The sequence below is a fragment of the Ovis canadensis genome, chromosome 8, assembly GCF_042477335.2.
Source record: "Ovis canadensis isolate MfBH-ARS-UI-01 breed Bighorn chromosome 8, ARS-UI_OviCan_v2, whole genome shotgun sequence".
Classification (NCBI taxonomy): domain Eukaryota; kingdom Metazoa; phylum Chordata; class Mammalia; order Artiodactyla; family Bovidae; genus Ovis; species Ovis canadensis.
The window spans coordinates 88,742,279-88,766,332 of NC_091252.1; the positions used below are offsets into that span (position 1 = coordinate 88,742,279).

The 24,054-nt window shown below is 40.2% G+C and overlaps 1 protein-coding gene across 1 annotated transcript in view; it reads right to left on the minus strand.

Moving 5' to 3' along the window:
- Positions 1–24,054, minus strand: part of SYNE1 (spectrin repeat containing nuclear envelope protein 1) — a 495,298-nt gene that overhangs the window by 396,007 nt on the left and 75,237 nt on the right. Inside the window, exon 3 of the mRNA XM_069598737.1 lies at positions 14,396–14,457. Within this exon, the coding sequence (XP_069454838.1) occupies positions 14,396–14,457 (62 nt within the window). The remainder of the gene's footprint in view (positions 1–14,395; positions 14,458–24,054) is intronic.

Below are 24,054 nucleotides of genomic sequence, written 5' to 3' on the forward strand. Positions count from 1 at the left end.
AGATAATGCTTCACTCCAGTTGAAACACACATGCTGCTGGGCACGATCAGGCTTGCTGACCATGATGTATAATCATAGCCTGAGATAGTCCCCAGATGGCCTTCTATGCAGTATATAAAGACGTCTGAAAGCAAAGGCTGGATCTCAAGGTGTATTCTGTGTACCTCAATGCTTCTGTTAACACAAAGGCTTCTCACTTCTACAGCGAGTGAGACGAATCACTCCCGCCTCTGGTTTATATGAGTTCCAGGTGGGAGCTATATGACAGGCTGAGAAACAGGGCATGGGGAGACATCTCATCCCAGGACCAGTCGAGCATGTTCACATGCTCTGCCGGTTATCTGATGGGCAGGGACAATAAACCAAACAACAGGAACAGAGAGGAGAGTGGGAAGGGAAGTGAGGTTGACCTGCAGACACGGAGCAAGTTACCCCCAGTGGTTGGCAAGAAGCCCACCACACAAAACTGTCTAAAAATGCAGAAACCGCTGGACTAGGTGAGTAAAACTGTGACTATAACCACTGACAGGGGCCAGATAAAATTAATCCAACATCTAAAAGGTTCTGTCATCTTATTCAGAAAATCTAATTAGACATTACCAATATCTCCAGAAACAAAGTGAAATAATTAAAAAAAAATGCTATGCATAATCTGTTTATCCTTCTCTCCCTTTATAACAGCACTATTGTGATTATTTTCCACCTCCGTTTGGCAAAAATGAGAAGATAGTTCCCATTCTTTACTGCTTCCTATGACAGATAGCATAAATATTTCCATTTCCGTAATTATTTAATTTGATTTGGAATAAATATCCCAAAGGCAATAATTTTGCCCTCCGGCTCAACTTTAAATCTGCTTGAAAAACTACTCTTAACAACTTTCACATGTAATCTTTCTTTTTCATTATATAGTTTAAAAGAAGCATACTCCTCAGGTTATTTGTTTTATTCAGGACGAAGCTGTAGTTACCCTTTACCCATCTCTGTTCATACTCCACAGCTAATCCATCAACAAATTATTGATTTTATTTTCAAAATTCACCCAGAATCCAGCCATTTCTTACCACCTCCACAGCTGTGACCTTGGTCCAAGCCAGTCCTCTCTCACCTGAATGACCCAACAATCTCCTGTCTTATCCCCTTCCTTCATCCTGTGTCCTCTTCAGTTTATTCTCAACAGAAGAGCTATGTTCTTTCTCTTCTGTTCATCTCCTCAAATGGGATAAAAGCATCATAGTGAAAGGGTTACTCCTCCTGTTTCATTCACTGTTGCAGTCTCAGTATCTAGACTCTTGCTAAGCATACCAAATGACATTTTCAAATATTTATCAAATAAATGTATTAAGAAAAACTATTTCTAAAAGAGGGAACTTTGATAAACATTATCAAAACGTTTGGCAGTCTGCATAAACTTTGCTACGTCTCCATCTGTTATTAACAAATCAATGTTACTGTTAGTTGCTCAGTCATGTCCCATTCTTCGTAATCCCATGGACTATAGCCCTCCAGGCTCCTCTGTCCATGGAATTCTCCAAGCAAGAATATTGGAGTGGGTTGCCATTCTTCAGGGGATCTTCCCAACCCAGGGATAGAACCCTGGGCTTCCACATTGCAGACAAATTCTTTCCTGAGCCACCAGGGAAGCCCAAAACGTTGGTTTCTCAGTCATATCCAACTCTTAATAAACGTCATTTATTTTGAAATGACGATTTTCTTTTTAATCTTTTAGTTGCATATTTGGAAACAATTTATCAGTATGTTTAGGATTACCAAACTAGTTTTACAAAATCAACTAAAGGATTGTTTCTGGGGTGTATTATTACATTTGCTTTTTCCTCTTTGTCTCCTTAATCTCCTCATCTTAGTTCATTAATAGTCCCACCAAAGTGAGTACAAGAAACTGAAGGATCAAATTTCAATTTTGAACATTTCCACGTTATCTTTTAATACCAGTGGTGGAAAGACAACTGAAGAAGAACAAAAGCAGCCAACGAAGTGATATTTTATGTCTGTGAGGATGTCGATCAAAGTCATTACTAGTATGGATTATTAAAAAGCATGGAGTGTCAAAAGTGTTCCTTTAAAAGGAGTCTATGTATTTGACTTGGTTTCAAAATGCGCTCTTAATAGAACCTACTATGGGTTGAACTGTGTGCTCCCTCCATGATACATGGAAGTTTAAACCCCAGGTACCTTGGGATGTGGTTTTATTTGGAAATGGGATCTTTAGAAAAGTGATAAAGATAAAATGAGATCATGGCGGTGGCGGTGGGGGGAGATCCTAATCCAATATGACCAATGTCCTTACATAAAGAGGAAATTTGGACACTGTTTCACACAGGTACGGGGGCAGAGATTGGACTAATGCAGCTGCAAACTAAGGAATCCCATATACTCCAGGCCACCACCTGAGGCGAGGAAGAGTCAAAGAATTCTGTCCAGAGTCTCAGAGGGTGGCATGGCTGCCTAACCTTGAGGACGGTGAGATAATAAATTTCTCATTTGAAGGTACCCAGTATGTTGCACGTTGTTATGGCAAACTCACACAGAATGTAAATAATGTTTTAGTGCTTTTTTTTTTTTCTCCGCTCATCTAAAAAGCGAGAAGATGCTTGTGACTGAGGTCATCCAAGAGTCGGTACTTCAGTTCCTATCCTTCACCACCCCTTAGATCTAAAGCTGGCAGATGTGGAGTGGGTTGTTTATTGCATCCTGAAAGAGATGCTCCTTTTATAGAAACATGAAACAATGGCTGTTTCAGACCTATCTTTTTTCCCAAAGGACTTAGTGTCAAACCATATATTTATTTCAAAGCCATATATCATAAACAATGAATCCAAGGTATTTAAATACAGATATAACATTCTATTCCATTTGACAAATTTAGAGAAAAGTAAAACTATAACCATTTGATAACAGAGTGTAGCCAGTGTTAATTTTAAGATTATTTATACTATCTTTTTCTAATTAAAAGTAAAACTTCACGGGAGATATTTTTGGAAAAACACATCTTTAAACTGGTATCTTTGGGGGCAACGTGACACTATACAATAGCTTTTGAATCTTGCTTAAAATTTAGAAATTTGCCATGATAGATACATTTTAAAATGTGAAAGAACATATTTATTTAGTTCTTTTTTAAAATTTATTTTTAATTGGAGGATAACTGCTTTACAATATTGTGCTGGCTTCTGCCATACATTAACATGAATCAGCCATAAGTTTACACATGCCCCTTCCCTTTTAAACCTCCCCCTACTCCCCACCCCATTCCACCCTTCTAGGTTGTCACAGAGCACCAAGCTGAGTTCCCTGTGCTATACAGCAACTTCCCATTACATACGATAATGCATATGTGATGTAATGTAGTGCATATGGATATGATAATGTATATGCTTCAGTGCTACTCTCTCAGCTCTCCATCCTCTCCTTCCCCTGCTGTGTCCAAAGTCTGTTCTCTGCCTCTGTGTCTCTATTCCCACTCTGCAAATAGGTTCATCAGTACAGCTTTTGTAGATTCCATATACATGTGTTAATATACGATATCTGTTTTTCTATTTCTGACTTACTTCACGCTGTATAGGACATTTTAACTGTCGGTTTACCCACTGCTGGGGATACACACAGAGGAAACCAGAATTGAAAGAGACATGTGTACCCCAATGTTCATCGCAGCACTGTTTATAATAGCCAGGACATGGAAGCAACCTAGATGTCCATCAGCAGATGAATGGATAAGAAAGCTGTGGTACATATACACAATGGAGTATTACTCAGCTATTAAAAAGAATACATTTGAATCAGTTCTAATGAGGTGGATGAAACTGGAGCTGATTATACAGAGTGAAGTAAGCCAGAAAGAAAAACACCAATACAGTATGCTGCCTGCCTGCCTGCTAAGTCGCTTCAGTCGTGTCTGACTCTGTGCGACCTCAGAGGTGGCAGCCCACCAGGCTCCCCCATCCCTGGTATTCTCCAGGCAAGAACACTGGAGTGGGTTGCCATTTCCTTCTCCAGCCAATATAGTATACTAACACATATATATGGAATTTAGACAGATGGTAATGATAACCCTGTATGCAAGACAGCAAAAGAGACACAGATGTATAGAACAGACTTTTGGACTCTGTGGGAGAGGGAGAGGGTGGGATGATTTGGGAGAATGGCATTGAACCATGTATACTATCATGTAAGAAACAAATCACCAGTCTAGGTTGGATACAGGATACAGGATGCTTGGGGCTGGTACACTGGGATGACCCAGAGAGATGATATGGGGAGGGAGGTGGGAGGGGGGCTCAGGATTGGGAACTCATGTACACCCGTGGCAGATTCATGTGAATGTATGGTAAAACCAATACAGTATTGTAAAGTAAAAAAAAAAAAATGTTTTTCAAAACTTCGTCTGCTCAGAAAGGTAGACTATTGTATTAGATCTAAAAAACCTGCATGCAGTCTTCAGGAGGGAATCTCCTCAAATTCAAGTCCACCCTACTCTGTGCTTCTCTCTCCCTCATCTCAAACTTGGGCACATCCACATGCTCCTTCCATCACCACTCTAGCCTCAGAGATGGGGACTTTGGTGAAAGTATTCTTTATCTCTGTAGAAATATCCACCCTCTACCTGAGCTCCAGATTTTCTCCCCACCATGCCTCCTCAGGAGACTTGTATCTTAAAATAATATTGTCTTCTTTCTTTATCAGCCTATCCCTCTCTACCAGTTCTTGAGCTTTCCCTTCCATAAACACACGCTTAGGACCACTCTTTATGGAAACAGCTCTTACCAGATCCTATGTTCTACTTTAGCTAATACTCCTGAACGTGTAATACACACTCAGATCCCAGCATCTTCCCCTCTCGTTTACTCATCAGTTTGCTAGAGTTGGATTTCTGCCATGACTTGGTCACTCCCAGTGATGGCTAATGACTTCCGAACTGCCAAATCAAATGGGTCCATCTCTACCAAGTTAATTTCTCCATCTGTGGAAAATTCTGAAAGAGATGGGAATACCAGACCACCTAACCTGCCTCTTGAGAAATCTGTATGCAGGTCAGGAAGCAACAGTTAGAACTGGGCATGGAACAACAGACTGGTTCCAAATAGGACAAGGAGTCCGTCAAGGCTGTATATTGTCACCCTGCTTATTTACCTTATATGCAGAGCACATCATAAGAAACGCTGGGCTGGAAGAAGCACAAGCTGGAATCAAGCTTGCCAGGAGAAATATCAATCACCTCAGATATGCAGATGACACCACCCTTATGGCGGAAACTGAAGAGGAACTAAAAAGCCTCTTGATGAAAGTGAAAGAGGAGAGTGAAAAGGTTGGCTTAAAGCTCAACATTCAGAAAACAAAGATCATGACATCTGGTCCCATCACTTCATGGCAAATAGATGGGGAAAACAGTGGAAACAGTGTCAGACTTTATTTTGGGGGGCTCCAAAATCACTGCAGATGGTGATTACAGCCATGAAATGAAAAGACGGTTATTCCTTGGAAGAAAAGTTATGACCAACCTAGATAGCATATTCAAAAGCAGAGACATTACTTTGCCGACTAAGGTCCGTCTAGTCAAGGCTATGGTTTTTCCTGTGGTCATGTATGGATGTAAGAGTTGGACTGTGAAGAAGGCTGAGCACCGAAGAATTGATGCTTTTGAACTGTGATGTTGGAGAACACTCTTGAGAGTCCCTTGGACTGCAAGGAGATCCAACCAGTCCATTCTGAAGGAGATCAGCCCTGGGATTTCTTTGGAAGGAATGATGCTAAAGCTGAAACTCCAGAACTTTGGCCACCTCATGCAAAGAGTTGACTCATTGGAAAAGACTCTGATGCTGGGAGGGTTTGGGGGCAGGAGGAGAAGGGGATGACAGAGTATGAGCTGGCTGGATGGCATCACTGACTCGACGGACGTGAATCTGAACGGACTCTGGGAGTTGGTGATGGACAGGGAGGCCTGGCATGCTGCGATTCATGGGGCTACAAAGAGTTGGACACGACTGAGCGACTGAACTGAACTGAACTGAACTGTAGTTGAACCCATTAGCTTTCCCCCAAAGTCTCTTATATTCTCTGTCTTTGTGAATGATCCTAATCATTTGTTCAAGACAGAAATTTAGAAGTCATTCTTGACTCCTTCTCCCTGAACCTTCCCAGGAATGACTCGATTGTATCAAATCCACCCCTGGATAACACTTTTCAACGCATCCACTTTTCTCCACCCCCCCAGCACTGTTTCAGTCCAGAGTATCCTCACCTCTCATCTGACTTACTGCGAGTTCACTCCAACTTCACTTTTACTTGTTTATGTGAGAGGGTGTGCGGAAATGAGAGAGGGGGCAGGAGAGAGACATGAGAGGGAGAAGAAAGGAGGGAGGGAGGGAGAAAGACAGAGAGAAGGAGATTGAGAGAGGGGTTTAGCCCAGAGTGACCATTTCTTTTTCCTAAGATTCTTTAATGTGTCCCAGTGCCCCTAACACAGCATCCGAACCCGTTTAACGGGTGACCTTCGATTGAGTCTCAGTTCTCTCTGTTGCCAACCCATCTCTGGAACCTGTATTTGCAGGTATTCTGAGCTTCCTCCATCTGCTTTACTGTACCAAGCCCTTTCTTACCCTCAACTTTTGAAAACATTAGCTCCTTTACCTATCCAATCTCAAGACATTTCTCAGGTTCCAGATGTTTCTCCCTCTGAAAACCTAAGGCCCTCCATCAGGTTACTTGAGTGGTTGGTTGCAATTTCCCTGTGTTCCCTAACACCCTTGACTTCCCTACTCGTGGGATTTCACACTCACACACACACACATACACACACACACACACGTCTGTAATTGCTGTCTCTTCTGTGACACCATCAGTTCCATGATAGCGTGGATTATAGCTGTTTTTGTTCACCATAGTACCCACAATCGGTAGCACATAAGAGGTGCTTTAAAAGTATCTGCTACATGACTAGCTCATCAAATGAAGCAGGGGCATATAACACAGTGATTAGTGCCCAAACTTTGTAGTCGTGGGATTGAAATCTAGTTTTCCACCTACTTGTTATATGACCTTGAGCTTATTAACTAATTCTAAGTTTCAGGCTCACAATCTATAACGTGGTGAAAATAATACTTATATTTGATTGTTGTTGTGAGATTTAAAGAAAGATAAAGTAGCTAAGGCACAGTAATTGGCACAAGGATAAGAGTTCAATGAAGAGCGGCCCTGGAATTTAGAAAGATATTTAGCAACGAGTGGTGATAGCCAGCGCTGAATCAGGATCCAACTTTGAAAAACTATTACATGGATTGCTATTGGGCTAATTAAAAAACAAATACCCTACCTTCTTTCACTAACAGAGCAGACAGAACAGAAAGAGGTTTCTTCTTAAAAAGGAAGAAAATTATAGGGTCCATGTTTAAATATGAAACTCCCTTCCTGAAAGGAATAACCAGGTATATAAAATAAACAGAATTCACTAACATTTGCTAATGTTATATCACACTGTATCGACAGTTTGTGATGTTTAGCATAATCACAAAAGCATAGTGTTCAATCTGAAAACAGCAAATATTTTTTAAAAAACTGATAATTGTATCCACAAATTTGAACAATCTACAGAAAATTATCAGGTTTTTTTCTTTTAATAAAAATTTTGTTTTGAGAAAAGCACGCTTTTTGAAAACAGATTGTTCTCTCATTTGCACCCTATCACTTCATACTCTTGTCAAAATATTTATAAAGAATTTTACAATCGGATAAAATGTCATCCATGAAAGAGTTTATTCTTTTATTTAATTAGCAGTAATTACTTTACTTATTTGCAACTGAGAAAAGCAGCCTAGAACAAAACTGAAATAAAAAGCCTCCCCAAATTCATGTCCATGAAGCATCTTTTGAACATCTCCTGTGTAGCCAAGACTAAATGACCACAGGACAGAAAAGGAAATTTTCTTGCTTCTCAATTCAACATTACAGCTCTTAAACCTGTCACCACCTTTTTTTGGAAAAGGTCAATTTCCAAAAAAGATTTTGAGAAAACAGATACAATCGTTTTTTTCCAATTTATTGAAATATAATTGACACACAAAGCTTTCTTTCTAAATAAGAAGTCTTGTAAATTGTTCTTTAAAAGCTTTATTTATTTTTGTTTAGTTTGTTTACACAAACTATAAAACTTTGAGTTTTAAAGAAGGCACTATAGTAGTAAGGCATTATAACAGAATTTAGGGTGAGATGGTTTATCATCCTAGTTTAAATCCATAAAAATCCTCATGACTTATATACAATCTCTCAAGGCAATAGAGCTCCTGCAAAATATTTACAACTTGCATTCTAGAAAAAAGTCGGAACTTTTCTTTTTCCTGCCAATTTAGCACTTTTCTCCTTTCTCATTTTTAGAGAACTGGGAACTGAATTTGTCGACACACTGATCTTGAACTTCCCAGTCTCCAGAATTTCAAGAAATAAATTTTCCTGATTTAAGCCACATAGTCTATGGCCACAGTTGACTAATACCAGGTCTAAGCCGGCTGCATATTTACTGGACAAAGTAAATGAACACAAACAGTACACTAAACTGGACTCAATCTGACCCAACAAATTACAAAACACCAGGTCGTTTCAAGGCTGACAGCAATTAGGGCTCCATCCTTGGAGCAGACTGTCAGTTACAGGACAAACTACTGGCCTTTGGTATTTAATAAGCAAGAAGCAAGAAGAAAAGTTGGCTCCTGGATCTCTAGAGGATAAGAAAAGACCTTGAGGCAGATCAAATTGCCTCTCTGTGGTTCCTTCTCTAATGATAAATATTTTTATTCTAAGTATGGTTTGGGGCCTGCTCTATGACTGAAAACCAGAGGCTAGGGAAGATATCTATGTATCATTAAAAGATAAAACAGATAGCTATGGGAACCTGCTGTATAGCAGAGGGAGGTCAGCTCAGTGCTCTGTGACCTAGGTGGATGGGGTGTGAGGACTAGGGGAGGAGATCCAAAGGGAGGAGGATCTATGTAAACATATGGCTGATTCACTTTGTTGTGTAGCAGAAATTAGCATGACATTCTAAAGCAACTATACCCCAAGAAAGCAACTATACTTTATTTAAAAAATAAAACAAGGAGGACAAAAGGGTAAGTAGGAGCTGAGGACCAAAAATCTAAGAAGCTGCTTTCACGGGAGACTTAATAAGACTCTGGGCATGATACATGCTTCTGTGGAACCCAGGTAACTAAGATGTGTGTGTCTGTGTGTCTGTACAGGTGTGTGTTGTCCACACCTGGGGTGACAGGCTGACAGACACACTCCAGCATCACACAATGGCTTTGGGAGCAAGCCTTCTCACAGAGACAACAGGAAAAGTGACACAATGTCCAGAAAGTGAAAGTGAAAGTCGCTCATTTGTGTCTGACTCTTTGTGAACCCATGGACTATAACAGGCCAGAATACTGGAGTGGGCAGCCTTTCTCTTCTCCAGGGGATCTTCCCAACCCAGGGATCAAACCCAGGTCTCCTGCATTGCAGGTGGATTCTTTACTGGCTGAGGCACCAGGGAAGCCCTACAATGTCCAGAGGCCAGATCAAAGATATGAACCTGATCCTGCTTGTGTTGCAAGAAAGGCATTAATCTCAGAAGCAAGTGAGCACATTGCATTGGGGAGGGAAGTGTGTATTTCCATTTAAATTTGGGTGGATATGTATGGTGATTTCAACCATACTGTGAAGCCTAGTTTGCATATATATATATATTTTTTTTTACAGAGAAGGGATGCAGAGAGAAATAGAGATGGAAACAGGGATAATGCAGGGACTCGGGATTGAGATACAGATGGAAGGGAGTTGGGTGGAGGTGCGATGGAGGAGGAGATAGGGTGGGAGAGATGGGGGTGACACAGAAATGGGAGCAGGGTGGGAGGGAGAATGAGCGAGAAACAAGCCTGGGGGAAACTCAGACAGGAGGAAACTCAGATAGGGATAAAGGTGAGCAGAGGGTGGGGACGAGAGAGAAGGGTGAACAAGGAACCACGGCATCAGCTGCCAAGACAGTCACAGACATGAACAGGCACTCTGTAGCTCTCCTAAAACTCTCGAGTGTCAAAGCAGGGTCATGGGGTCAGATCTGATTTTCAAAATGTTTTCCAACTATGAGTGAATCATAAACAGGAAAATATTTTCCAAAGAAGCTGTGCTTTTGGCAAGATACTATGCTGTCACTATAGATAAGTTCTGGATAACAAGTATCGGCATCTCTGTTTCAGTTGTCAAGAGACAGGAAAACAAAAAATAACAAGAACAGAGGAGAAAACAACAACAAAATCTCTATGGCAGTAAGTTTCTAATGGGGTAGTTGTGGAGATAGCAATTTTCTGGGTCTTTCCAAATGATACCATCAACATAAAATGGTGTAAAGTAGGGAAACCAAGTGGACTTCAGGCTTACATCTGCATTAAAACCTCAGCAGCACCAACGACCAGGTGTATGATGAAGTTCGCTATAAAATAACCTGGGTTAAGCACCTAGCACAGTGCCAGAAATTAATTGTTATTTTTCCTCATGTGATTGATGTCTTTACTAGTCTCATAAAGTAAGGAAAGATAAAGACTCTTTGCTGTTGCTGTTTTATTAAGCAAATGATGCTTAGTGTTGTGCTCAGACCTATTGCGGTTTCTTTGTTTGAGTAAGTTGCTTTACAATGTTGTGTTAGCTTCTGCTGTACAACGAAGTGTATCAGCTATATGTATACATATGTCCCCTCCTCCTTAAACCTCCCTCCCACCTCACCCTCACGCCATCCCTCTAGGTCACCACGGAGCACTGAGTTGAGCTCCCTGGGCTATACAGCAGCTTCCCACTAGCTACTTACTTACACGTGATAGTGTATATATGTCAATCCCAACCTCCCAGTTCACCCCACCCATTCTCCCCCTCCCCGTGTCTCCACATGTCTGCTTCCTGTCTGCATTTCTATTCCTGCAAATGGGTTCATCTGTACCATTTTTCTAGATTCCACATACACGCATTAATATATAATATTTATTTTTCTCTTTCTGACTTACTCTGTATGACCTGTATCCTCTAGGTCCATCCACCCCTCTACCAATGGCCTAAATGTATTTCTTTTTATGGCCAAGTAATATTCCACTGTGAATCCCAATAATTAGCATATGTTAGAGATTTCACAGCACTGTTGGGAAGGTGAGATAGGAAATAGTATGAAATCACTTAAGACACTGAACTTCTCCTCCTGCTGCAGGTTCTGGAGAAGTGCTGAGACTTCATATTCTAACCAAACCAGAGGCAGGAATAGCAGAGAAGACAGGGGGATGGCACTGGGGGATGGCTGCCAGGGAAACTGCTTATATTCTGGAGCATCTGCTGGGGCCTGGCTCACTGTTTCACATGCGGTCAGAAATGACTTCATGAATGAGAAAGGTTTGCACTAAACATTAAAGGTAGGACTTAGATATTTAGACAGGAAATAGCAGGAGCAAGGTTTCCTAGCAGGACTAAGAAAAAGAATGGAAAATGATACACACTGGTATTCCAATACCCATTCAGCACAAAAACATGCAAAGCAATTTGAAACAATGAAAGAATGGTGATAAATGTAAAGTAGAAAATGAGCTCCTGGCCTACAGTCTCTCCACAAAGGCCCTTTGTATACTGTGTGCCATGGCACGCATTCTGATTTTAACTTCTTTTTAAGAATTCAGTATGTAAATAAGTATATCTCAGGAATTCTGCTTTAAAACCTCCCACAAAGATATTCAACTCCATGAAAAAATAAAGATGAAAATAATTAAAAACTTTTTCACCACTCAGATTTAAAAATACTGCTAATCTTAAAGATTATTAATAGTGTGAGGGAAGAGGCATTCTCCTAAGTTCTTGGTTATTTATTAAATTTATAAGTGTGCCTGTGCTGTGCTCTACTCAGTCATGTCAGATTCTTTGCAACACCGTGGACTGTGGCCCTCCAGGCTCCTCTGTCCATGGAGATTCTCCAGGTAAGAATATTAGAGTGAGTTGCCATGCCCCTCTCCGAGGGATGTTCCCAGCCCAGGTATCGAACCCAGTTCTCCCACACTGCAGGTGGATTCTTTACTGTCTGAGCCATGAGGATGCCCATGAATACTAGAGTGGGGAGCCCATCCCTTCTCCAGGGCATCTTCCCAATCCAGGAATTGAATAAAGGTCTCCTGCATGGCAGGCAGATTCATCAGGTGAGCTACCAGGGAAGCTCATAAATGTGTATACTTGTGGACTATCCACCTACTTCTAGAAATTTATTCTAAGTAGAAAAAAATAACACATGTGCACAGATATATACATGCCCAAGGACTTTCACTGTGGTATTTTATATAATATTAACCAATTGGTAACAATCTAAGTGATCATTAATTGGCAACTATTATAGCTAATTTGTAATTATAATTTTATTATATTTATAATAAAAATGTTATTCAGCCATTAAAATGTTTCTGTGACTCTGTATCTATTGACATGGGAGGATGTGCTGAGTGAAGTCAGGCATCCAGAACAGTATCCTCTAGAGGCATTTACATGAAATTATGCATGCCCATGTGAAGGGAAACAGTGATCAATACTTCAGTAATGGTTGCATCAGGATTGTGGGATTTAAGGTGATTTTTACTTTCATTGGGCTTCCCTGGTAGCTCAGATGGTAAAGAGTTCACCAGCAGTGCAGGAGATTCGGGTTCGATCACTGGGTTGGGAAGGTCCCTTGGAGAAGGGAATGGCTACCCATTCCAGTATTCTTGCCTGGAGAATTCCACGGATAGAAGAGCCTGACAGGCTACAGTCCATGGGATCGCAAAGAGTCAGACATGACTGAATGACTAACAGTTTCACTTACTTTCATTACATTTTTCTAAGGACTATTAAAATGATTTACAATGAGCATGTAAATATTTCACAATATGAAAAAACAATAACTCTATTTTTATTTTGGAAAAGCAAGAATTTTGCAAAAGATGACCAGTCTCTAGTGTAAGTAATGGCCATAGAGAGATGGCACCCTCCTAAGCTTGAGAAAATGGGCCCCAAAGTCCTTCAGTGCCTTATCACAGGGCAGGTTCTTGGTGCAGCCACGGGCCAGAGAATTCCCATCTCACCAAGAGGTTTGTGGAGACAGATCCTAGAAAAGACAAGCCAATTAAATCCTGTATCTAGACTTGTTATGCAAGTCTCCAGTTTTTGCTGGACTGTGAGCTTCTCAAGGCCTGGGAAAGTGTTTTACAATCTTCTTTCCTGTCTCCAAAGCCTAGCAAAGACACACTGCTGCTGCTGCTGCTAAGTCACTTCAGTTGTGTCCGACTCTGTGTGACCCCATAGATGGCAGCCCACCAGGCTCCACTGTCCCTGGGATTCTCCAGGCAAGAACACTGGAGTGGGTTGCCATTTCCTTCTCCAATGCATGAAAATGAAAAGTGAAAGGGAAGTCGCTCAGTCGTGCCCAATTCTTAGCAACCCCATGGACTGCAGCCTACCAGGCTCCTTCGTCCATGGGATTTTCCAAGCAAGAGTACTGGAGTGGGTTGCCATTGCCTTCTCTGAGCAAAGATACACAGTAAGCAGTAAATGTGTACCATACCACTGAAATTAGTTGTCGTGTTTTGCTTCTGAACGATAAAAGAAGCTTTGGGGAAAGTCCCCAGTCAAAAATTGCTCATATTAATAGGATTATACCTTGAACACTACAGGTGAGCACCTCAGCAAAGATCCTCTAACTGAACACAGAAAATCATTGTATCATCGACATTATTTTTACAAATGCAGTGTTTTTTGGTTCACACAGTTGTTCACCATTACAACAGATTAATTTTATTGTAATGTACCTACCTGGGAATTTGCTTTACATTAGTATTTATGTTCAAAATAATTACAATGAATGAATACATAGTCGCCTGACACCATCCAACATCAGTATGCATAATCTCAGAATGATTAGTCTTTGTAGTGTCCTGACCCCATAGTTACTTTTCTCTAAAAGCACTTGAGAGGGGAGTCTAGACACCATTACAATCTCTTCAGATTAAATTCTCTGCTCAGGGTAGACCATTCATTGTTTCTTTCTGTTCCGAATAGAAACAAATACAAACAAAAATCTAGCATGAATTCTGCTTCTGGTATGGCACACAGGTTAGTTCAGAAGAAAGGAGTGGATGAAATATTCCATCAGGATTCGTGGAACTGACATGAAGTAACTGCTCTTTACTCTGGTTATCTGTTAATTATCTAAAGGCAAGGTTAGCAAATACCAGACTTAGGTGACAATCAAATTCGTAGGACTGCCAACACTGACTAAGAGTGCTATTTTATACTGCAAATTTAAATGATTTATTGGCTCAAACTAAATAAACATAGAACTCTGGGGAGTTTTATTTACCTTGGCCAGATGAGAGTTGATCCATTTCGTGAAAGTACGTTTTTGTACTATCTCTTGTTCATCTAGAAGAAAAAGAATTATCTGGTTAGATAACAAGTCAGGAAGTTGTATCATGAAAAAATTCATAGTCACACAATTCTAGAAATGATTATTATATATAATATAGATGTCATATATAAGGCAGATTCTTTACAACTGAGCCATCAGGGAAGCCCTAATTATCTATAATAATATATATAGATTATTTTATCTTATAATTCATCTTGCCAATTATTATCTTGAAGGAAAAATCAATAAAGCTCCAAATATATTAAGCAATTTGACTATCTTTTTAAAAAATCATCAGCAAATGCTTTAAAATTTGTGAAATTTTAGCCATATGTTTATTTTCATTCACTTACTGAAAACTCATTGAATAATTAAATTCAATACACTGTTTTTTTTTTTAAACTAACTTCTATGGGATGCAGACAGATAAACAGGACATGGTCTCTACCACGGTGACTCTAAAGGTAAATATCCAGAAGAAAACATAGGCAGTATGCTCCTTGGCACTGGTCTTAGTAACATATTTTTAATACTCATCCTCAGGCAAGGGAAACAAAAGCAAAGGTGAACAAATGGGACTATATCAAACTGCAGAGTTTTTGCACAGTGAAGAAAACTATCAACAAAACAGAAAGGCCGCCTACAGAATGGGAGAAGATATTTGCAAATGATGTATCTTGTAAGGTGTTAATATCCAAAATATACAAAGAACTCATATCACTCAACATCAAAAAAAAAAAAATCCAGCTGAAAAGTGGGCAGGGGATCTAAACACATATTTTTCCAAAGAAGACATGTGCATGGACGACAGGTATGTGACAAGATGCTCAACATCACTAATTATCAGGAAAATGCAAATCAAAGCACAATAAGATATTATCTCAAACCTATTATTACAAAAAAACAACAAATAACAAGTGTTGGATAAAATAACAAGGATGTAGAGAAAATGCAACCCTATGCACTACTGGAAGGAACATAAATTAGCGCAGCTACTATGGAAAACAATATAGTGATTCCTCAAAGAATGTAAAAACAGAACTACCATACAATCCAGCAATTCTGCTCCTGGATATTTAGAAAATGAAAACACCATTTAGAAAAGATATATGCACCCTTATGTTCACTGTAGCATCATTTATAATACCCAAGCTATGGAAACAAGCTTAGTGCCCATCAATAGATGAATGGATAAAAAGCAAAGAACATGATGTGGTATAAATCCATATTTATAAAGTGGAATATTAGTCAGCCATTAAAAAGAATGATTTCTTGCTATTTGCAACAACATGGATGGATCTAGAGGATATTACGTTAAATGAAATAAGTGAGAAAGAAAAAGATAAATACTAGATGATTTACTTATATGTGAAATCTAAAAATTAAAAAAAATAATAGATACAGAGAACAAACAGGTGGTTGCTTAGAGGCACTGAGGGGAAGAAAGAAATAGGAGAGTGAGATTAAGAGGTACAAACTTTCAGTTGCAAAATAAATGAGTCACAGGTATGAAATGTACAGGGTGGGGAATATAGTTAATTACTATGTAATATCTGTATGGTGACAGTTGGTAACTAGAGTTATCATGGCGATCACTTCAAAATGTATGAAAATAGTGAATCACTGTGTTGTGTAACAGGAACTAGCATAGTATTTATACTTTTCAATTATACTTCAAAAAAAAAAAAGTCATAGAAAAAGAAATCAGATTTGTGGTTAGCAGAAGTGGTGGTGGTGGGGGGGAACTGGATGAAGGTGGTCAAAAGGTGTGACTTCCAGTTAAAAGATAAATTAAGTACTTTATTGTTGCTGCAATGCAACGAACAATGCACTACAGTAATATACAGCATGATAAACACAACTGACCCTGCTATATGTTGTATATGAAAGTGGTTTAAAGACCATCAATCCTAAGAGTTCTCATCACAAGGAAAAAAAATTTTTTTTTATTTCTTTAACTTTGTATCTATATGACATGAGGGATATTCACTAAATTTACTGTGATAATCATTTCATAGTGTGTGTAAACCAAATATTACACTCTACACCTTAAACTCGTATGGCGCTTCATGTCAATTATATCTCCATAAAACTGGAAGAAAAAGGTAGGCAAGTCAAAATAGAAAAAAAAAATTATAATAAAAGTAAATATTTAGAGGTGGAGAGAAACAAGAAAGGGAAAGTATACAGTGGAGGGTACAGTAATGTAACAAGATAGAAGCATTACAGGGACTCCATCCCATGGGGAGTGTGGTGAACATACTATAGGGTAACCTCCAAGAATTCCCATGTCCTAGAGTCCACGACCTTTGTGTGGACAACTGCAGCCAGAACCTGTGAATTGCTTCTAATCAACAGAAGACAGCAAAGGTGATGCCATGCCACACCCATGAACGTGTTACTTCACGTAAGACTCCTGAGCTGACTGGAGTGAGAGACTCTCTTTTTGGCTTAAACAACCCACCAGCCAAGATGTGACCAATCCCTGGAGAGGGTCCTGGAGCAGAGAAATGCAGGCTGCCTCTGGAAGTAGTGGGTGAGGGGGGCAGCCTCCAGCCAAGAGCCTGGAAGAAGCTCCATCCCACACAAGGAAATGAATTCTGGATGAGTTTGAAAGTGGATTCTTCCTTATTCAAGCTCCAGACGAGAGTGCAGCCCAGCTAGCACCCTGACTGCGGACCCATGAGACCATGAGCAGATGGCACAGCTATCTGCACAGACTCCTGACCCACAAGAATCTGGAGATAATAAATGAACATCATTTTAAACTGCTAAGTTTGGTAACTTGTTATGCAATAAGGGAAAACTAATATACAAAGAAAAACAGGTCTGCTTCAAGAAGGCTTTAATTAGAGATATATGGAGATGAATGCCAGGGGACTTCCCTGGTAGTCCACTGGTTGGGAGTCACCTTCCAATAGGAGGCATGGGTTCATTTCCTGCTTGGGGAACTAGGATCCCCCATGCCAGTGGCAACTGAACCCATGCACCTCAATCACAGAGCCCACGTGCTCTGGAGGCCTTGGGCTGCAATGAGAGATGCCGCAGCTAAGACCTGCAGCAGCCCAAAATACTAAATAAAATAGATAAAATAGTTTTTAAATGATTGAAATGGTATAATGGCTTTCAAGGAAAAGGTGAATTCTACTCTCTACACCAACATCTATTGAGTGTCAACTGTTTGCTATAAACTGATTGTTGTAAGGATCACAGATGAAAAAGATATCACCTCAATTCCTCACCTTTGAAAGGTGATGCTCAAAGAAATGTAATGTCAACTTTCTAAACTAAAAAACAAACAAAAAAGAAACCTTTTGGCTGAAGTCTAAACATAAGCTCTAGAGAAGTAGATTTCATCTCTGGAGCTGACCTCTCCTGGGCTTCAGGTCAGAATCCTGGACTGCCTGGTAGAATATAAACCCCTGAGGACAGTAACTTTGTCCCCAATGCCCACAAATGTGACATATAAATCCTACTGAATTAATAAAGAAAATACAAAGCAAAATCTTTAAATTTAGAGAAAATCTGGATATATTAATAAAATTTAAAGAAACCACTATTTGTAATCACATTAAACATGCCCTTTTAACTTTCAAGTACCTACCGGAAACAAACCCAAATAATAATAATGGTTAAGTCTTCCTATGTATCAGGCACTTGTTTCCCTATCTATTTATAGATCATATTATATTTAAATTGATTAATTATTATGTCTTATGTAATAAATATTTATTAACTCTTTGAATTCTTATTAAAAAATCTATGAGAGGAACTACTTTAATGTCCATTTTACAAAGAAGAAAACTGGGGGGATTCCCTGATGGTCCAGTGGTTAAAAATCCACACTTCCATGACAGGGAGCACAGGTCTGCAAGCCGCTGGTGTGACCAAAAATCAAAAAGAAAGAAAACCAAAGTACACAGAGGTTAAGCATTCTGACCAAGGTTACTCAGTGGCAGTGCCAAGTTTTAGACGCCATAAGTTCCTGAAATAAGAAGAAAAAAGAAGGGAGGGAGGGAAGGGAGGAAGGAGGGAAGAAAAAAGTAGCAGGTTTGAGAGGGAAGATTATGAGAATTCATGGCCACTGCAAATGCATCACGAAATATCTGGATGGAATAGCAGCATCACACAGAGGAGAGATGAGATGAGAAGCCAGAATAGGAGGTGGGTGCCCCCCTGACAGGGACATGCAATGCACTCTGATTCAGGACCAAGTTCTGGTCTAGGTGAGTGTTACTGGGCAGATGCAGCTCAAAATCCCCTCTCCTAGAGCTTGAACTTGATTCCTTTCTAAAAGCCACACTGTGAGGATAAAAAAAAAAAAAAACCCACAAAACTAGTTATGAAAATTCTCTAGGTCCTTCAACCCTGTGGCTTCCATCACTGCCTCTGTTTCAAAAACAGCTGGTCCTCGGAGTTACAGAGATGTCTATCTAGGAAAGCTGCTGGCTGCACACAGCCCTGGGTAATGTTATGTGTGATAATCCCCAAATCCCACGGCAATATCCCTCTCTAAAAAGTGAGTGAAAAATAAAGAGAGCTAGCTCTGATATCCAATTTCTGTATTTCTTGGCCCCGTCTATATATTTCCTCAGTACTCTGCTGTTTCAGGGCAAGATCATGACACGTGCAGACATGGGCCTAATGCAGCAAAGGGGATTACATCTAACTATTCAGAAACTGTCACCTGACTATAGCCAATAGCTTTTTTCCTGATGAGTCATAGTAAAAAAGACTGGCTGATTTCTCACAACCATGGTTTGTCCTAAGAGACTTACACATGCACCTGGAAGCCCAGAGACCACAGGAAAAGGTGGCCTGGGTTATTGAGAGACTTTGCAGCCAATCACGAAAAATTTGCTGCCTTGAAGTATGTTAATTGTATTTTCATTTTACCAATTTAATAAATTTATTCTACATAAATATGTTATATACAATTGTGACTAGCACTACCAAATTTTTAAAAAATTAACATAAATGCCAATATCCTCTTAACAGATGGTCTCATTTAAAATGTTAACAGTAATTAAAATCAGCTTATTTCAATATATTTAACAAATTTGTCCATAAGAATGTATTTCTGAGATACACAGCATTGCATTCATGGGTATGCCTATAAACATGAACATTTTTATCACAGTTATGAACAATCATAAACAGCAAAATACTGGATTTCTAGGTATATCCATTCTTAATCAATGTCATCTTTAATATAGAAATACCAAGAAGAAAGACTGTTTAAATAGATATAGTTGTTAAGTCTGACACTGCCATCTCTAACAAAGACATTAGGATATCACATATTAATACATTCACGGTTTGTTATAAGTTATGATTAACTTTTTTAGTTTTTGAAGACTCTAATTATACCCTTTGGATGCTTAAATGACAATGATGTCTAAGTCTCCTAAGAGTAAATAAGTTAATTTAAAACAAACCAAATATTTACAATAATATTGTTCTTAATTGCAACTAATACAGTTTTTTCATCATTTCTGATGCAGATATATTCACCTCAAAAAAGTTGGAAAGCAATTTATAAATAGAAATAAGCAGGTTGAATTTCTCAACACAATCAAATATAGCTACAAAGGAAAAAACAACAAAAAGATATGATGGCAACATAACTATAATTCATTTAATAAAAGCCTCAATTCAGTAATCTAAATTAAAATTTTAGTTGTTTTGGGATCAAAATTACATGATCCAAATTGTTGATTTATAGTTACTAAAATCATCACTAGTTTTGTTATATAATATGGGTACGGTCTAAGATATATCGAATATTTCAACAGAAAGAAACAGTTTAAAATTACCCAATGCTAGATTTTAAATTAAACATACACATGAAAAGGGGCTTCCCAGGTAGCTCAGCTAGGAAAGAATCTGCCTGCACAACAGGAGACCACAGTTCAATTCCTGGGCCTGGAAGATCCACTGGAGACAGGAACAGCTACACACGTCAGTATTCTGACCTGGAGAATTTCATAGACTGTATAGTCCATGGGGTCGCAAAGAGCTGGACATGACTGAGTGACTATCACTTCACTTTCACTTATACATGAAAAAAATTACAGGAGCAGGCTATCAGTTCAGTTTAGTTGCTCAGTCATGTCCGACTCCTTGTGACCCCATGAATCGCAGCATGCCAGGCCTCCCTGTTCATCACCAACTCCTGGAGTTCACCCAAACTCATGTCCATCGAGTCACGATGCCATCCAGCCAGCTCATCCTCTGCTGTCCCCTTCTCCTCCTGCCACCAATCCCTCTCAGCATCAGGGTCTTTTCCAATGAGTAAACTCTTCGCATGAGGTGGCCAAAGTATTGGAGTTTCAGCTACAGCATCAGTCCTTCCAATGAATATTCAGGGCTGATTTCCTTTAGGATGGACTGGTTGGATCTCCTGGCAGTCCAAGGGAGTCTCAAGAGTCTTCTCCAACACCACAGTTCAAAAGTATCAATTCTTCGGTGCTCAGCCTTCTTCACGGTCCAACTCTCACATCCATTCACGACCACTAGAAAAACCATAGCCTTGACTAGATGGACCTTTGTTGATAAAGTAAGGTCTCTGATTTTCAATATGCTATCTAGGTTGGTCATAACTTTCTTTCCAAGGAGTAAGTGTCTTTTAATTTCATGGCTGCAGTCACCATCTGCAGTGATATTGGAGTCCCCAAAAATAAAGTCTGACACTGTTTCCACTGTTTCCCCATCTATTTCCCATGACGTGATGGGACCAGATGCCATGATCTTCGTTTCCTGAATGTTGAGCTTTAAGCCAGCTTTTTCACTCTCCTCTTTCACTTTCATCAAGAGGCTTTTTAGTTCCTCTTCACTTTCTGCCATAAGGGTGGTGTCATCTGCATAACTGAGGTTATGGATATTTCTCCCGGCAAACTTGATTCTAGCTTGTGCTTCTTCCAGCCCAGCGTTTCTCATGATGTACTCTGCATAGAAGTTAAATAAGCACGGTGACAATATACAGCCTTGACGTACTCCTTTTCCTATGTGGAACCAGTCTGTTGTTCCATGTCCAGTTCTATCTGTTGTTTCCTGACCTGCATATAGGTTTCTCAAGAGGCAAGTCAGGTGGTCTGGTATTCCCATCTCTTTCAGAATTTTCCACAGTTTATAGTGATCCACACAGTCAAAGGCTTTGGCATAGTCAATAAAGCAGAAATAGATGTTTTCTGGAACTCTCTTGCTTTTTCCATGATCCAGCGGATGTTGGCAACTTGATCTTTTCTAAAACCAGCTTGAACATCTGGAAGTTCATGGTTCAAGTATTGCTGAAGCCTGGCTCGGCAACCCACTCCAGTACTGTTGCCTGGAAAATCTCATGGACGGAGGAGCCTGGTAGGCTGTAGTCCATGGGGTCGCAAAGAGTCGGACACGACTGAACGACTTCACTCTCACTCTCACTAGCGTGTTAGATGAGTGCAATTGTGTGGTAGTTTGAGCATTCTTTGGCATTGCCTTTCTTTGGGATTGGAATGAAAACTGACCTTTTCCAGTCCTGTGGCCACTGCTGACTTTTCCAAATTTGCTGTCATGTTGAGTGCAGCCCTCTCATAACATCATCTTCCAGGATTTGAAGTAGCTCAACTGGATTCCGTCACCTCCACTAGCTTTGTTCGTAGTTTGTTCTTAGTAGTTCTAAGGCCCACTTGACTCCACATTCCAGGATCTCTGGCTCTAGGTGAGTGATCACACCATTGTGATTATCTTGGTGGTGAAGATCCTTTTTGTACAGTTTTTCTGTGTATTCTTGCCATCTCTTCTTAATATCTTCTGCTTCTGTTGGGGCCATACCATTTCTGTCCTTTATCGAGCCCATCTTTGCATGAAATGTTTCCTTGGTATCTCTAATTTTCTTGAAGAGATCTCTAGTCTTTCCCATTCTGTTGTTGTCCTATATCTTTGCATTGATCACTGAGGAAGGCTTTCTTGTCTCTCCTTGCTATTCTTTGGAACTCTGCATTCAGATGCTTACATCTTCCCTTTTCTCCTTTGCTTTTCCCTTCTCTTCTTTTCACAGCTATTTGTAAGGCCTCCCCAGACAGCCATTTTGCTTTTTTGCATTTCTTTTCCATGGGAATGGTCTTGATCCCTGTCTCCGGTACAATGTCACGAACCTCCATCCATAGTTCATCAGGCACTCCATCAGATCTAGTCCCTTAAATCTATTTCTCACTTCCACTGTATAATCATAAGGGATTTGATTTAGGTCATACCTGAATGGTCTAGTGGTTTTCCCTACTTTCTTCATTTGAAGTCTGAATTTGGCAATAAGGAGTTAATGATCTGAGCCACAGTCTGCTTCCAGTCTTGTTTTTGTTGACTGTATAGAGCTTCTCCATCTTTGGCTGCAAAGAATATAATCAATCTGATTTTGGTGTTGACCATCTGGTGATGTCCATGTGTAGAGTCTTCTCCTGTGTTGTTGGAAGAGGGTGTTTGCTATGACCAGGCTATAGCTGATTACAAAATATGTGCACAAATTCCTGCCGTTCTGGTCAGCACACTCTTTGCAACATGGTTTTGCTGTTCCTCCTATCAGGACAGAGAGACAGCTTCCCTCACCCCGAGCTAATCTGGCTGGGCTTCCCTGGTGGCTCAGTGGTAGAGAACCCACCTACCAATGAGGAGATGCGGGACTGGTCCCTGGGTCAGGAAGATCCCCCGGAGAAGGAAATGGCAACCCGCTCCAGTATTCTTGCTTGGGAAATCCCATGAACAGAGAAGCCTGGTGGGCTACAGTCCACGGTGTCACAAAAGAGTCAGACACTACTTAGCAACTCAACAACAACAACAGAGTCTAGGCTGGGCCTTCAGACTTGCTTTGATCAATAACACGGCTAAAGTGATTTCATCCAATTTCAGAGGCTGGGCTTTAAAAGGTCTTGAGGCTCCATCGTGGCTCTCTATGAACTCTGTCCTGGTGGTGACACAGCGTCCTAGAGGAACAAAGACACTTGGAGGAGACCTAAAGCACCCAGGGTGACAGCCACCACCAACTGCCAGACACGTGAACAAGGGGACTTGCCAGCCCTGCTGATTTTCCCGCTGAACGTAGCCAAGTGAGTGTTTCCAGGCACAGTCAACAGAGGAAACGCCTAGCCCACCCACGGGACCAGCGGAAACCATATGTATTATTGTGTTAACTCTCTAAGTCCTGATGGTGGTTTAGCAAAGGCTAATTGAAACAGAAATTGTTACTGAGGGTCAGTGGTGCTTTAAAAGAAATTGAAAACATGTGGCATTGGCCTTGGGATGAGGTGGGGAAGGAGGCTGCAGGTCACAAAGAGACTGTTGGTCAAGGCTGAAAGAACAGTGAGGAAACTGCCAACTGGGACTGAAGGAGAACTACACATATTTTATGCGTTTATATTCTGTCATTGGAAGTAACTTGAACTTTTGCAACTGGCTAGGGGGGTTTTCCTGTAGAAAGCTGTCAACTGGCTCTTTTTAAACTGCATATTATAAGGTCCTGGGGTCGCAGAGTCAGACATGACTGAGTGACTGAACTGAACTGATAAGGTCATGGAAGAAAGGGAGATGAACCGAAGAACAAACTATTAAGTTTGCAAACAGAATTTAGAGGAAACATA